The sequence below is a fragment of the Tenrec ecaudatus genome, chromosome 6 (genome assembly GCF_050624435.1).
Source record: "Tenrec ecaudatus isolate mTenEca1 chromosome 6, mTenEca1.hap1, whole genome shotgun sequence".
In the NCBI taxonomy this organism is placed as follows: Eukaryota; Metazoa; Chordata; class Mammalia; order Afrosoricida; family Tenrecidae; genus Tenrec; species Tenrec ecaudatus.
This window is the reverse complement of record NC_134535.1, coordinates 58,402,258-58,415,290: the sequence shown is the minus strand read 5'-3', so window position 1 is coordinate 58,415,290 and position 13,033 is coordinate 58,402,258. Positions and strand designations below refer to the sequence as shown.

General features: G+C 39.4%; 1 protein-coding gene across 1 annotated transcript in view; it reads left to right on the top strand.

The window, feature by feature from the left end:
• Positions 1-221: 221 nt before the first annotated feature.
• TBC1D15 (TBC1 domain family member 15) overlaps positions 222-13,033 on the top strand; it is a 60,739-nt gene continuing 47,927 nt past the window's right edge. Inside the window, exon 1 of the mRNA XM_075551270.1 lies at positions 222-355. Within this exon, the coding sequence (XP_075407385.1) occupies positions 326-355 (30 nt within the window). The 5' untranslated portion in view covers positions 222-325. The remainder of the gene's footprint in view (positions 356-13,033) is intronic.

Genomic DNA, 13,033 nt, shown 5'->3' with positions numbered 1-13,033 from the left:
CTTCAAACGTGGCCTGCGACAGGATCGGAGGCTCAGGTCCACGAAAACCGCCACGAAGCAAACAGTTCAATGTCAGTTCCTGCCTAAGGAAAACAAGCCGGCACATGCGCAGTTCTGCGTCGAAGACACCGCCCCGGCGGCGTCCACGCCCTCCTCGCGACGCCTGCGTCGGGCGGCTCCCGCCCACCCCGCCCTGCGCGCGCACCCGCCGCTCCCCGCCCCGCCCCGCCCCCGCCCGGAAGCCGCCTTAGTGTCGCCGGATGTTGTTGTGAGTCTCGTAGGCACGTGAGCCTGCGCTACGTCATCACAGGCACGCGCAGGCAACATGGCGGCGGCGGGAGTAGTGAGCGGGAAGGTTAGTAACGGCCCGGGGCCGGCCGCCCGCTCTCCCTGCGGTGGGGGCTCGTTCCGCCGGGCAGGCCGCGGGAGGTGGCGGAGGCCCTGCTGCAGCAGGGGCAGTCGGTGGTGGGTGTCCGAGAAGAGGCCGTGGCGGTGTCAGCCGTTTCCTCCGCACGCCGGCCTCCGAGCTATCTCTGCCCCGCCCCAGAGCCAAGGTCTTCTTCACCTTATCTTTGGAAGGGACAGGTGGTTCCCTAGTTCCTGCAATTCTGGCGCCTGAGCCCAGTTCCTTAGTTCGCCTCTGCGGACTCTGAACATCTCTTCTCTCTTCTGTGAAGCGTTGACTTAACCTGCTTCTCTTTGCAGTACCCCAGGAGTGGCGTCTGTCCGTCCCCTCCCCGCCCGTCCCCGCGTCCCGAGGAAATGAATCGGTGCCGTGCCCTTGTGTGCTTAGAATACGTTGATTGGATGCACCTTAGCAGGCCGCTGAATTGCTCGGGTGCGAGTTCCGGGGCAGCTGGAGAGTCGGTCACACCATGCTAGCTACGCTTGTTTAGGAACGCGCTTGTTCCAGAGAGTTCAGGACGTTTCCCTCGTGCTTCCGCGGCGTTCCCTCTGGGGCGTCTTGACGGAGGTGGCCAGTGACCCGCTCCTACAGGAGCTAAAATTAAACGAGGAGATCGCCTTGTATAATGCCCATTCATTCTGTGGAGACCTCTGATGCCTGTAATTTGGGGACATCAGCTTGAGGACATGCCATTGGCAGTATTTCCTAAAGGAGGAGTATTTGGTAACAACTGGGGTTCCTGATGACTCACTGAACACTAGGGATTGCCCTCCTTGCTTTCTGGTACCTTGGGTACCACCCATATTCTCTGCCCCCTCCCCCGCCCATTTTGAATTATTTGGTAGCATTTGTATAGTTTGGTGTATGGACTGCTAGTCTAGGCAGTAGAATAACAGGTGTGGTCCCGGTGCTGCTATTAATTTGACGAGTGACATGAGAAAATTGGGCAGTGATGACTGTTCTGTTTCATAGTTGTTACCTGTAGAATAGAGGTGATTTGAATTATTTCTTGTAATACTTGCTAGTATTACATGAACTAATAAAGCACTTAAACAAAAGACTACATATTTACTGGCTTTTAACATTACACGCATTGGTTATTCGTCTTTTTAAAAAAAATATTCTCTCCCCTGGGTTTTCTTGACAGCTTTCACCGTTTTATAGTCAGCAGGGTGGATGCTGATACTCGGCCAGACACATAACATTTTGGAATGGCAGCCTAGGAGTTGCCAAGAGGAGAAACATCCCGTTTGAATGACATCTCCCTTTTCAGTTTAATTTCGATTTTAAAAGCCTGGAGGCGATGAAGCAGAGAAGTGAAATATGTAACTCACTTTTATAACTCTGCTTTTTCACTTCATTTATTCTCCCTTACCGCAAATTTATGCACATGTCCATCACTCTACAGGACTTGCTTTACTATGCCAAAGATGCCCCTCTCCCAAATAATACTATCATCACCAGCAAAAAGCACCAATTCTCCCCTTACTGGTTTAATGGCACCATCATGTAGCTGCTTGTAGGTAAAATCAATTTGGAGATGTCTTTTTATAACTACATCTAATCAATCAACAAGTTCTACTGGCTGTACCTTAACAAGGTTTTGTAAATTTGCCACATTTTAGTTACTTAGTTCACACCTTTGTTGTACCTTTAATATAAGTTCTTGGCTGATCGTTTTCTCCTTGACTATAGTCTCTATCCACATTCCTTTTTCTGTAGTTACTTTTTAAAGTCACAAATATGACTCTTAAGCATTTAAAAATTACTATAAAAGCTATTTATTTTGTCCTTTTTACCAGTAAGATAAAAATCAAAGTTTGTTAGCAGAGCATGAAGAGCCATGTTATGTTTCTGACTGTTGTATGTTTCCCACTCTTGTTTATTTGGAAAAGTGAAATATTGGAGGATATACAGAAGCCATCAAAAGTTCTTGGGAAAATTCCACTATCTTTTAATTCTGTCTTGTTCATGAACTTTTGGAAGACCTCATAAATTTCTGTCTGTGTGTATGTATAGTTATATATTTGTCCACCATCAGCCCTGGTGGCAGAGTGGATTATATAGAGGGCTACTAACCCAAGATCACTAGCTCCAATCCACCAGCCACTCCGTGGGAGAAAGAGGTTTACTCCTGTAAGCACTTAGAGTTGGAAACACATAGGGCCAGTTCTACCCTGTCCTAAAGTGTCACTATGAGTTGGTGTCCACTTGATGGCAGCAAGAGAAAGGGGAGGGGGAGAGAGGGAGATGGATCCCCATTCCTGCAAAGGTTCAGCTGAGACCTATCCAGTTAAGAAATGCATAAAGTAGATATTAATCAAGTGTTATTTAAAACAACAACAAACACTTGTCACACTTAAAAAAAACACAGGGCCAAATCCCAAATCTGTTGAATGAGATTCTATCAGTGATAAGATTGAGAATGTGAAATAATTTTGTTATAACTCAATTTTGTGTGCTTTGGATTTTGAGTGTAAGTTAGCATAAGCTAACTGCTTGCTATGTGCTTGGACTTTGGAGTCAAACTGGTTTTAAAAGCTAAATCACTTACTACCTGTTATTTCAAGAGAGTAATTTAACCTCTCTAGTCTCCATTCATAAAATGGGGATAACATTGCCTACTTTATGGGGATGTGAGAATAAATGATTAAATACAGTATTAGAACAATGCTTGGTGTGCAATAGATACTGCCAAGGTGTTATGTGATTTTTAGGAATTGAAAAGTATCTTAATTTAGAAGTCAGGTCTTAGTTGTGTTATATGAAAACTCATCACAGCCAGGCACTGGATAATGAAATTGGGCCTGACTTCCTGATTCCAAATCTTTGCCCCTTTGCTTATAGCTGTGTGATCTTGGGCAGACTTCTTAACTTCTCTGTGCTGCAGTTTCCTCATTAGCAGAATGGGGGATAATAATTGTATCAAAGAATTGTAGAGAGGGTTAAATGAATTATTTGCAAAGCATATGGAATGGTGCTTGGTGTAACATAGGTGCTCAATAAATGTGAGCTGGTTTATTACTCTTGTAAAGGAGGAATTTTCAGATAAAAATAGTATTTGAGATAGTTGAATGTTTATTTTTACAGTTTTATTGGTAAATGTTTGTTTATGCCCAGATTTTTTCACAAAAGAAATTATGGCTGTTCACAGATAAGAAAACAAGCTCACTCACTCATGCACTGCCATTGAGTCGATTCCAACCAATAGCGACCCTGCAGGATATGGCAGAACTGGCTCCTGTGGGTTTCCAAGACTGTCTTTTACTGGAGTAGAAAGTCTTTCTCCTTTGGAGCAAGCAGATGGTGGCTTTGAACTGTTGACCTGTGATTAGTAGCCCACCATGTAACTAATTTGCCCCCGGGCTCCTGAAAAACAGTGTAATTTAGTAACATAAATTGGAAGGAAAACTGAGGCAAAGAAAAAGTAAATAAATGAAAGAAAGGTAGTTGGAACTGGTAGAACTATTAGATGAATTCTGGCTCAGTAAGTATTGGATATCAATGTATATTCAGTTCTTTGGTGATTTACCTAAGTCCAAGGGTTCATTTTTATCAGCATGAGCGTGGATGGATTCAATTCTGCATAGATACCGTTTCTCTTAGCTGAGGTTTTGAGTTTCTCTGGTAATAAATCTTGATTAGTTCTTGGAGTTCTGCCATTCTGTTATTTAAGTGCAAAACCATATGCTTTAACAGTCAGCCAAATGGGAACATTGACATCCTTTAGTTGAGTGACTACCGAGAGCTGTGGGCACACTGCTTTGGAAGGCTGCCGTTTACTCTACACCAGGTGAGCAGAGTTGCACTAATGACGTGAGTTGACCTGACTGCTGCTGGATGAGCATTGGACCACCAGCTGCTCCTCGGAGAACAGCGAGGCGGTCTGCTTTTGTAAGGACACAAGTCTTGGAAACCCTGCTTAGGAAACTACGGGTTTTAGTGGACTTGATAGAGTGGCAGCTTCCTTTCACTCATTTATTTAACAAATTTTTATTAAGAACTTAATATGTTTTAGTAAGCGTATTGAAGATACAAGCAAATAGCTCCTGTTCCTAGAAGTTATATAGACTTTAATCAGAAGGGAAGCATACATTAACAATTACCCTTTTAAGTTGTCTAAATAAGAAATGCAACATGTTTTTCAACTTCTTGAACTAGGTGCTATTTTTAATACTGTGAAGAACTCCACATTGCTTATAATTGCCGTGGAGGGTAGGGGCTGAAATGTTTCAGTGTACCTAGCTAGAGTCTGGTAGCATAGTAGGCTAAGAGGAAAGAGCAAGAAGGTAGAGAAAACGACGAGGGCCTATCTTGGCTGAAAACAGAATAGGAGAAAGATGTTTACTTGTGTCTTAATGATTATGCAAAGGCATTTGTGGATCATAAAAATTTACGGATAATGTTGCAGAACAGATTTCTAGAACATTTCCTTTTGCTCACGCAGAACTTGTACTTAATATCTAGACGAGGATGTGGAATGAGAGCTACAAATTCTGATTTCTGATAGATCTTGACTGAAAGACATTGAACTGTGTAGATGGTAACAAATGATGGATAGCATTGAGAAGAATGGGAATTCTAGAGTACTTCAGAGTGCTCATGAGGAACCTGAACATGGACCAACAGGCAGTTGTAGGAGCAGAACAAGGGGATGTACTACATGCTTTAAAGATGGGGAAGATGTGTATCTGGGCTGTATTCTTTCATCAGACTTATTCAGTCTGCAGACTGAGCAAATGTTCAAGAAACTGAACTAGATGGATACACCAGGATTGGAGAAAGGTGATGGTACAACTTTTTTTTACTGTAAGTAAAGAGGGCTTGAAAATTGCACAGCATAGCCTTTTTAGGGTGGATTACATTTAAACATTACATAATCCTCCCAACTACTAGCCATAACTAATAACTCATGCATAGTGCATTGGAAAGTGGATGATCGCAGATGCAGTTAGGTTAAAGTTTAACACCTTTATCATTTGATCTCCCCTTTGACCTGATTTAAATTTGTTATTTGTAAATATTTCCTGTTTTTGATGGAGGCTTTTTCTGTTTTACTTTGTTGTTGTTTGTTTTTTTTGGGGGGGCAGGGGATATATGTGAAATCTAGGATGGGTCCATCTATAGAGATAGTAACTGGAATAATGGTTTCTTGGGATAATTAATGGCAGGGAGGTTGCGTCAAATGAGCTAATAACAATTGAGTACTAGAAAGAAGAAAACGTTTTAAAATTGATATGGTGGTTGTACAACTCTTCTATTTAAATTATTAGTTGGGATTTAACACATATATCATTCCAGATTTCAGTCATGTCAAGTAAAATGTACAATTGCTACCACATTTCAGTTTCAAACATTCTTTTTCTACACGGTGACATCGTCTCCCCTTTGCCTCACCACCATCACTGTACATCCCCTCCTCCCGAATCCCTTATTCTACTTGCTGTCCCTCTAGGTTCATCGACTCTTTCTAATATAATTGAACTATTTATTGCATTTTATAACATGCGAATTATATGCCAATAAACTTTAAAAATAAATAATCCTCACAACTAGACCAATAGGCAACAATATAAATAGAGAAAAGTTTGAGGTTGACAAGGATTTCATTTTACTTGGATCCTCAATAAACACATGGAAACGATGTATTGGGCAAATCTGCAGCATGAGAACTCTTTGAAGAGTTAAAAGTTGTCACTTTGAGAACTAAGGTGTGCCTCAACCCTAGTAGTTTCAGTCCCTTAGAAGCTCCAGGGAAGCCAGACAAAAGCTAGACAATAAGGAAGATCAAAGAAAAATGGATTGTAATTAAGGTGTTGAAGAATACTGAATGTACCATGAACTGTCAGAAGAACTCACAAATCTGTTCAGAAGCACAACTGGAATGTTCCTTAGAAACTTGGATGGAGACTACATGTCCCATGTACTTTGGATATTTTATCACGAGGGCCCAGTCCTTGGAAAAGGACATCATTCTTGCTAAAGGAGAACATTGACATAGAGGAAGACTTTACATGAGATGACTTGACAATGGATTCAAAATAACAACAACAGAACCTGCCTGTGTTTTGTTCTATTGTACATAAGGTTGCTATGAGTTGGAGGTAAGTCTACTAATTTCTTGTGTTTGAGTTATAAAGTCCTATTGTAGTGTGTGTGTGTCGATCTATCAGAGAGACTACCAACAATGACAAAATATGAAAAACAAAGTATTAAAAACCAGATCAAGCACAAAGTGTTTCAAAAGGGAGAGATCTAGATGACAAGGTTTTAACTATTCAAATCAGATTTATCATTTTAATCTAGTCCTCTCTCCAGCACTCTTTTGATAACTAGGATATTCTTATCCCTGATGGTTACAGGGAAATCACTGGAGGCTCATTGCCTGTGTAGATCCTGAAAATTATTTTTGGCTTCCACTATCATCCATAGCCTTCTGCACACCAGACTCACAATTTAAACTCTGAAACAATCCCCTCCTTTAGAATTGGATTATATGATTTACAATCCTTGGTTCACGGATATTGGTTGGCTTCCCTGTGGGCTTAGTTGACTTCTCACTTAGATGGCTGCTCATTTGAAAACAAGCCTTTAAGACCCAGGTGCTATTTTTTTTTTGATACTTGGGTACCATCCAATTTCTTCACCATATATTGTTCCTCTCTTGGATCTGGGGTTTTCTGTGATTGCGTTAGAATTCTATCGAAAGTAACTTGAAACATTGGGAAATCATCTGGTATTTTTCTTAAAGTTTGTTTTGGGTGGTGTTTTTATTAAGAATTCATTTTGTAGCTTAAAAATCATCCTTTCCAATTCCTATTAGACATACTTCTAGTATGGAGGAAACCCTGGGTTAAGGAAAGGTAATGAATATTTTTAGGATCCAGTAGATCTTCTTGGAGAAATTTTCTTTTCCTAGACTAGAACTTTTAATACTGCATTACTATTTTTTTCTTTATTTTTGGGGATTCTTTAGCAAACATTTAAACACTTCCTTTGTGTTTTTCTTGTTCTATGGGCCCAAGGGTGGTTTAAACACATACTTACTTTAGTCTTGACACAATATGGTAGTGTAGAATTTTAATAAATCATTGTAATTTGTAAGTTAATAAAAGCATGACATTTTTTGAAAAGTCAGCTAAGACATTGGCATTTCACTTTGATAAGATATTGTAATCTAACTATTTTCACATTTTAGTGGAAGGGAAGGCCTTCTGAAATTATCTGCCATTTTTTGTTCATTGATATGCTGTATTGACAGTCATACGTATGAGAAGCCATTCCTTTCGTCCTCACTTGTGCCTCCTCAGACTGCTATATTCTGCTACCTCTATCTCACCTGTTGCTTATGCTGACGCCTTTCAGCAACAGCTCAGCTCACCGCCTGATAGTCACCATAGGCTAGGGTATGACTGCGGCTGTGGTTTCTCATTTAACGATCCTCATTCTCCTCCCAGGAGTGGCTGGTTATTTCAAACTGTTGACCTTGTGTTTAGCAGCCGGATTCACTTCCTCACTCATGATTTCTATGGTGTGTTGTTCTGCATTCTGCACGTTAGTTCCACAGTCTTTTCTGATTAACCCACCCCAAAGACAGCTGTCATCGTTTGCTTTCCTCCTTCCTTATTCCTTTCCTCAGTGAGCAGCCTCATTCACTCAGTTTTGTCCTTGACTCCTTTGCTCTCCACTTCCCACATCTAATCATCACAGCCATATCATTTTGACCTAAACATCTCCCTAAGCTATCTGCTTCCCATCTTTTCTGCCAGTGCCTTAGCTTAAGCAAGTGTGAATTTCCCCTCACCCCAACCCCAGTTGCAGCTGTTCATTGGCCCTGTAGCCTGTGTGTTGGCTTAGAAAAGGCATTTCGCTGCTAGAACTCTCCAGTGGCTTTTTTTCGTTCAAGATAAATTTCAAACACCTAATTTCTTGAATATGGCTATAAAACTTTTTATGCCACCCATGTTCAGTACAACACTTCATAATAGCAAGAGGATGGAAACAACCTAATTGTTCATCAGTAGAAGAATGGATAAAGAAACTGGTACATGTACATAATGGAGTACTAGGTATGCCTAAACACAATGATAAAATTGCCACGCACCTCATGGCATGGGTGGACCTGGAGAATATTATGCAGAGTGAAATTAGCCAATCACAAAGGTACAAATATATGAAACCACAGTTGTAAAGGAAGAGGACAGGGTGTATGACAAACCAATCTGAAATAAAGACTGATACCAACAGCATACTGGAGATTCCTAAGGCAGGGGAGGGGCAGGGAACAAGAAAGGAAGATACAAGCAATGGGCTAGTGACGGTGGTTAAGTTGGGCGGTGCTGGAGCTGGTGAAGAAGGGTAAACTATTGGGATGTAAAGCCTTATCTAATTTACAATAGAAATGGTTATATAAAATCTTAAGCAACAACAAACCAAACCCTTATATACTCTGATCTAGTCTTTATTCATCCCTCTAACGTATTTGGCCTCAGCCCGCTGATAAATTGGCTTCGTCTGTCAAGCGAGCTTTTGTTCTCAATAGAATTTCCCTCTACCTAGAACAGATGCTCTCTACCTTCCCTCACCCTCTTATGTTTAAAATCGCCATCTTTCAGGTCTCAGCTTAGATGTCACTAAAGTCTGATCTATCCAGACCCTCACCTTGTCATCTGTCTTGTTAATTGTAAGTCTTTAAAAGAACAAAAACAGAACCAGTTGCAATTGAGTCATCTCTCTAACTCATGGCCACCCCGTGTATTTCAGAATAAAGCTCTGCTCCGTAAAGTTTTCAGTACGTGTGCTCTTCCAGGGTTAGATCTCCAGTCTTTTTTCTGAGACACATCTGGTTGGAGCCAAACCGGCACCCTTTCACTTAGCAAAATGCTTGAGTGTTTGTACCATTGAGGACTCCAGATCTGGATTACGTATTATTTATAGGATCACTATGAGTCAGAATGGACTTGATGGCAGTAAGTGACCTGCTTTTTATCCATAGTATGTTGTAAGGGTTTTTTTTTTCTTTTAATTCCTCAGACTATGAGTGCAATGAAGATAGTAATTGAATCTCATTTATTTCAGCCTAGGAGCTTGTTCTGTGTCTGGCACATTAAGCATTCAATATGCATTTATTGAAGGAACAATTAAAATGTCTCGTTCAGGATCCTTTGCACACTCCGTCACACTCGCTGTGACCACTGATTTACTAGTCTACATCAAAGCTGAAAATGGAGTCACCTAACAGAACTTGGGAGTTTTGAAAAACGTGGCAACAGTTAAAGGTTTCTGTATAGTGCAGCCATCAAAAACTAATTTAAAATCAAACAATGAACCTGAGGTGCTTGTGGCAGGGCTTACCCGTGTTGGGAATTTCTCAGGTAAAGATTAGTTGCGAGTGGAAAAAGTTTGAGACTCTGGTTTACTTAACACTTCTAATTTAGTTAAGATACTTTATTTTGGTTGTCTGTTTTTTTCCACTAGCATCCTTTAATCCCAGCATGTAGTTGTGATTCTGTATAGGGTGAATTTATGAGGGGCCTTCAAAAGGGGGCTTGTGGAAAAATTCTATACTCTTTCAATTTCATTTTCTATCCATGAACTTTTTGAAGCCCCTCATATGAATCAACAAGAAACTTCTAAATCAGATTAGGTGGATTGGGGTCGGTTAGGTGTGGGGGAAGGGGTGAGGTGTGCTTTTGTTCATGTTCTTTTGAAGACAGTAGAAGCTACCAAAAGAAAGAACCAAGATGGTATTACAGGGTAAGAGAACAAGAATGTACACAGTCAATGTACAGGAGATGTTCGGGGAAAAGATGAGTTCAAAATGACTCAAGGCCAGAAGGTTATGTTTGTTGGGCAGTATCAGGATTTATAAATAAAGATGTAAGAGTAGATCCAGAAGAATTTTAAGCTTAGGCCTGGTATTATGATAAAATGTGCATTTTAAAAAGATGAACCTTGACATAGGTTACATACTGTACAGATTGTTGGAAGGTGACTAGATTGGGAGAAGAGAACCCATTTTGTTATTTCAGTAATATAGTCAAGAAGAGAAATAACGGCACTAGAGAAGAGTTTTACAGGGCTTATGAGATAGGAAGTATGAGGGAGTGACTTAGGGTAAGTGGCTGAAATGCCTTTGATTTGGGAATATCAGGGGCAGATTTAAGATGGAACATACTGAGTTTAAGGTGCTTGTAAGTTTTTCAAGTGGAGAAATATTCAGTAATGCTGAGATAGTTGGGTGCTGAGCTTCCTAGAACATCCTAGATGTAACATCTGTGTTCATAAAGATACTGTCCATTAGTTTTATTTTCTTGTAATGCCTCTGTCTAGTTTTGGTGTTATGGTAATGCTGGCCTTGTTGAGTTACTTGGGAAGTTTACTTCCTTTTCAGTTTTCTTGAAGTGTATGGATTTGGTGGTGGTTTTTTCTTCTTTGGTAGAATTTACCAGTAAAGCTCTCTGGATCTGGAACTTTTTTTGTGGGAAAGTTTTAAACTATAAGTTCCATTTCCCTAAATGATATTAGTTACTCAGGTTATATTTTTCTTTTTTTTTTAGCTATGACATGTATTTAATGATTTTTTTTTGCTTTTTTTTATTGTATATTTTTCTTTTTGAGTGAACTTTGGGAACTTTTGTTTCTCAAACAATTTATTATGCCTAAATTGTCCAGTTTATTACTTTAGATTTGTTTATAAATTTCCTTATCCTTTTCTTATCAGTAGAATTTATAGTAATGTTATTAATAGCTTGTGCCATTTGCTTTTTCCTGAAAAACCTAACTGTAGTTTTACCAATATTATTGATATTCTTGAAAAATGATTTTTTTGTTTAATTTTCTCTCTATTTTTATTAATCTCTGCGTGACAGTGTTTCCTTCTACTTTGGATTTAATTTTTATTTAAAATTTATGTTAGAAACTGATGTAATTAATTTGAGATTTAAAACATTTTTAAGGGTACTAAATACTGGATATTTCATCTTAAAGTACTATTTTAGTAATACCCCACAATTTTTATATGTGTTTGCATTTTTATTTATTCAGTTCAGAATAATTTCAGTTGCTCACTTGATTTCCTCTGTATCATGGTTATTTAGAAGTGTGTAATTAATTTTCAAACATCTGGGGATGTCCCAAGATACTTTTATGACTGATTCTGCTGTCGTCACATTACATTCTTGAATTTTGTTAGATTTACTGAGATTTGTTTTATGAGCTTCAGTGTCATCTGCCTTGTTCAGTGTTGTGTGTACTTGCAGAGAATGTGTGCTCTGCTGGTGGGTGGTGCGTCCTCCAGGTCTTCATTAGGGAGGATGGGTGATAATGTTAAGTGCTCTGTGGCTGTACTGATTTTTTCTCTTAAATTGACGTTAGGAAATGAATGATCTTTATACTTCGTAGAATTTTTTCCCTTGGAATTAACTTATGCAAGTTTATTTTATATCGTTAGCATGATATAGTTGCCAACTTTTTATTTTAAATCTGTGTCTTAATATTTAATATGTCTTTATTTTAGGAAGCATGGAATTTGGTTTTGTTTAAAAGTCCAGTCTGACAATCTGTTCCTCTTAATTGGCTTCTCTAGTTCTTTAGACTAGATTTAATACGATGACTGATAGGAGTAAGTTATCCACATGCTATTTGCTTTATATTTTCTTTCCTTCCTTCTTTGTGATTATTCGAGCATATTTTACTATAGAATTTCATTTGGATTCCCTTGTTACCTTGTTATTTACAACTCTTTGTTACCTAAGTGATTAGTTAATAGGTTCCCAAACTTATTTGTCCTACTACCTCCTTTCCAGAAAAACAAAAATCACCGTGTCCTTGTGACAATGAATAGCTTCGATGCTGTCGCCCATAATTCAGGATAAAGTGTGGATATCTGCTTTTGTAGTGCCACCTGGGTTGCTTCAGCTCCCCACCGGGGTTGGTACCTCCCACTTTGAGAAATATAGCTTTAGAGTTCATATCATCATAAGTAATTTACTTACACAAATTACTTTTAAGAGTATTATACTATAATATAAAGAGTATAAGAATCTAGAACAATAGTCTGATCCTGGTTCTTGTGTCATTTTCTCATATATTTTACTTTTGTGTCATGTGTGCTTCATAAGACAAGACGTACATACATATCTGGGTTTTCCTACCACTCATTGGTACTTTGTTCCCTTATTTTCCCACAAGCTACAGTGTCTAGTCTGTTGTTTATCCCACCCAATGTTTTCCTCATCTTAACGTTGTCGTTTTCATATTTAGATGTTCAGTGAGGTATTTTTATTATTTTCTATGTCTCCTGTTAACAAGTTCCAACTTTCCTCTAGCTTTTTGTAGGGTAACTATCTTGGACTGATAGTTACAAGGTTGGCAGGTCAAACCTACCAGTCGCTGTGTGGGAGAAAGATGAGGCTATCTGTTCGCTTAAAGATTTACAGCCTCAGAAACCCTATATGGGGGAGTTGTGAGTTAGAAGCGGCTTGATGGCAATGGGTTTTGAGCTGTTAATTTGATAAAACTTTGTCATTTTGGAGACATTTTTGATGGATGGGTGTTTTCCTTACTGGTCATATTTTCCTCTCTTTTTCTGTGCCTGTGCAATTCTTCACTGGATGCTAGGAATTA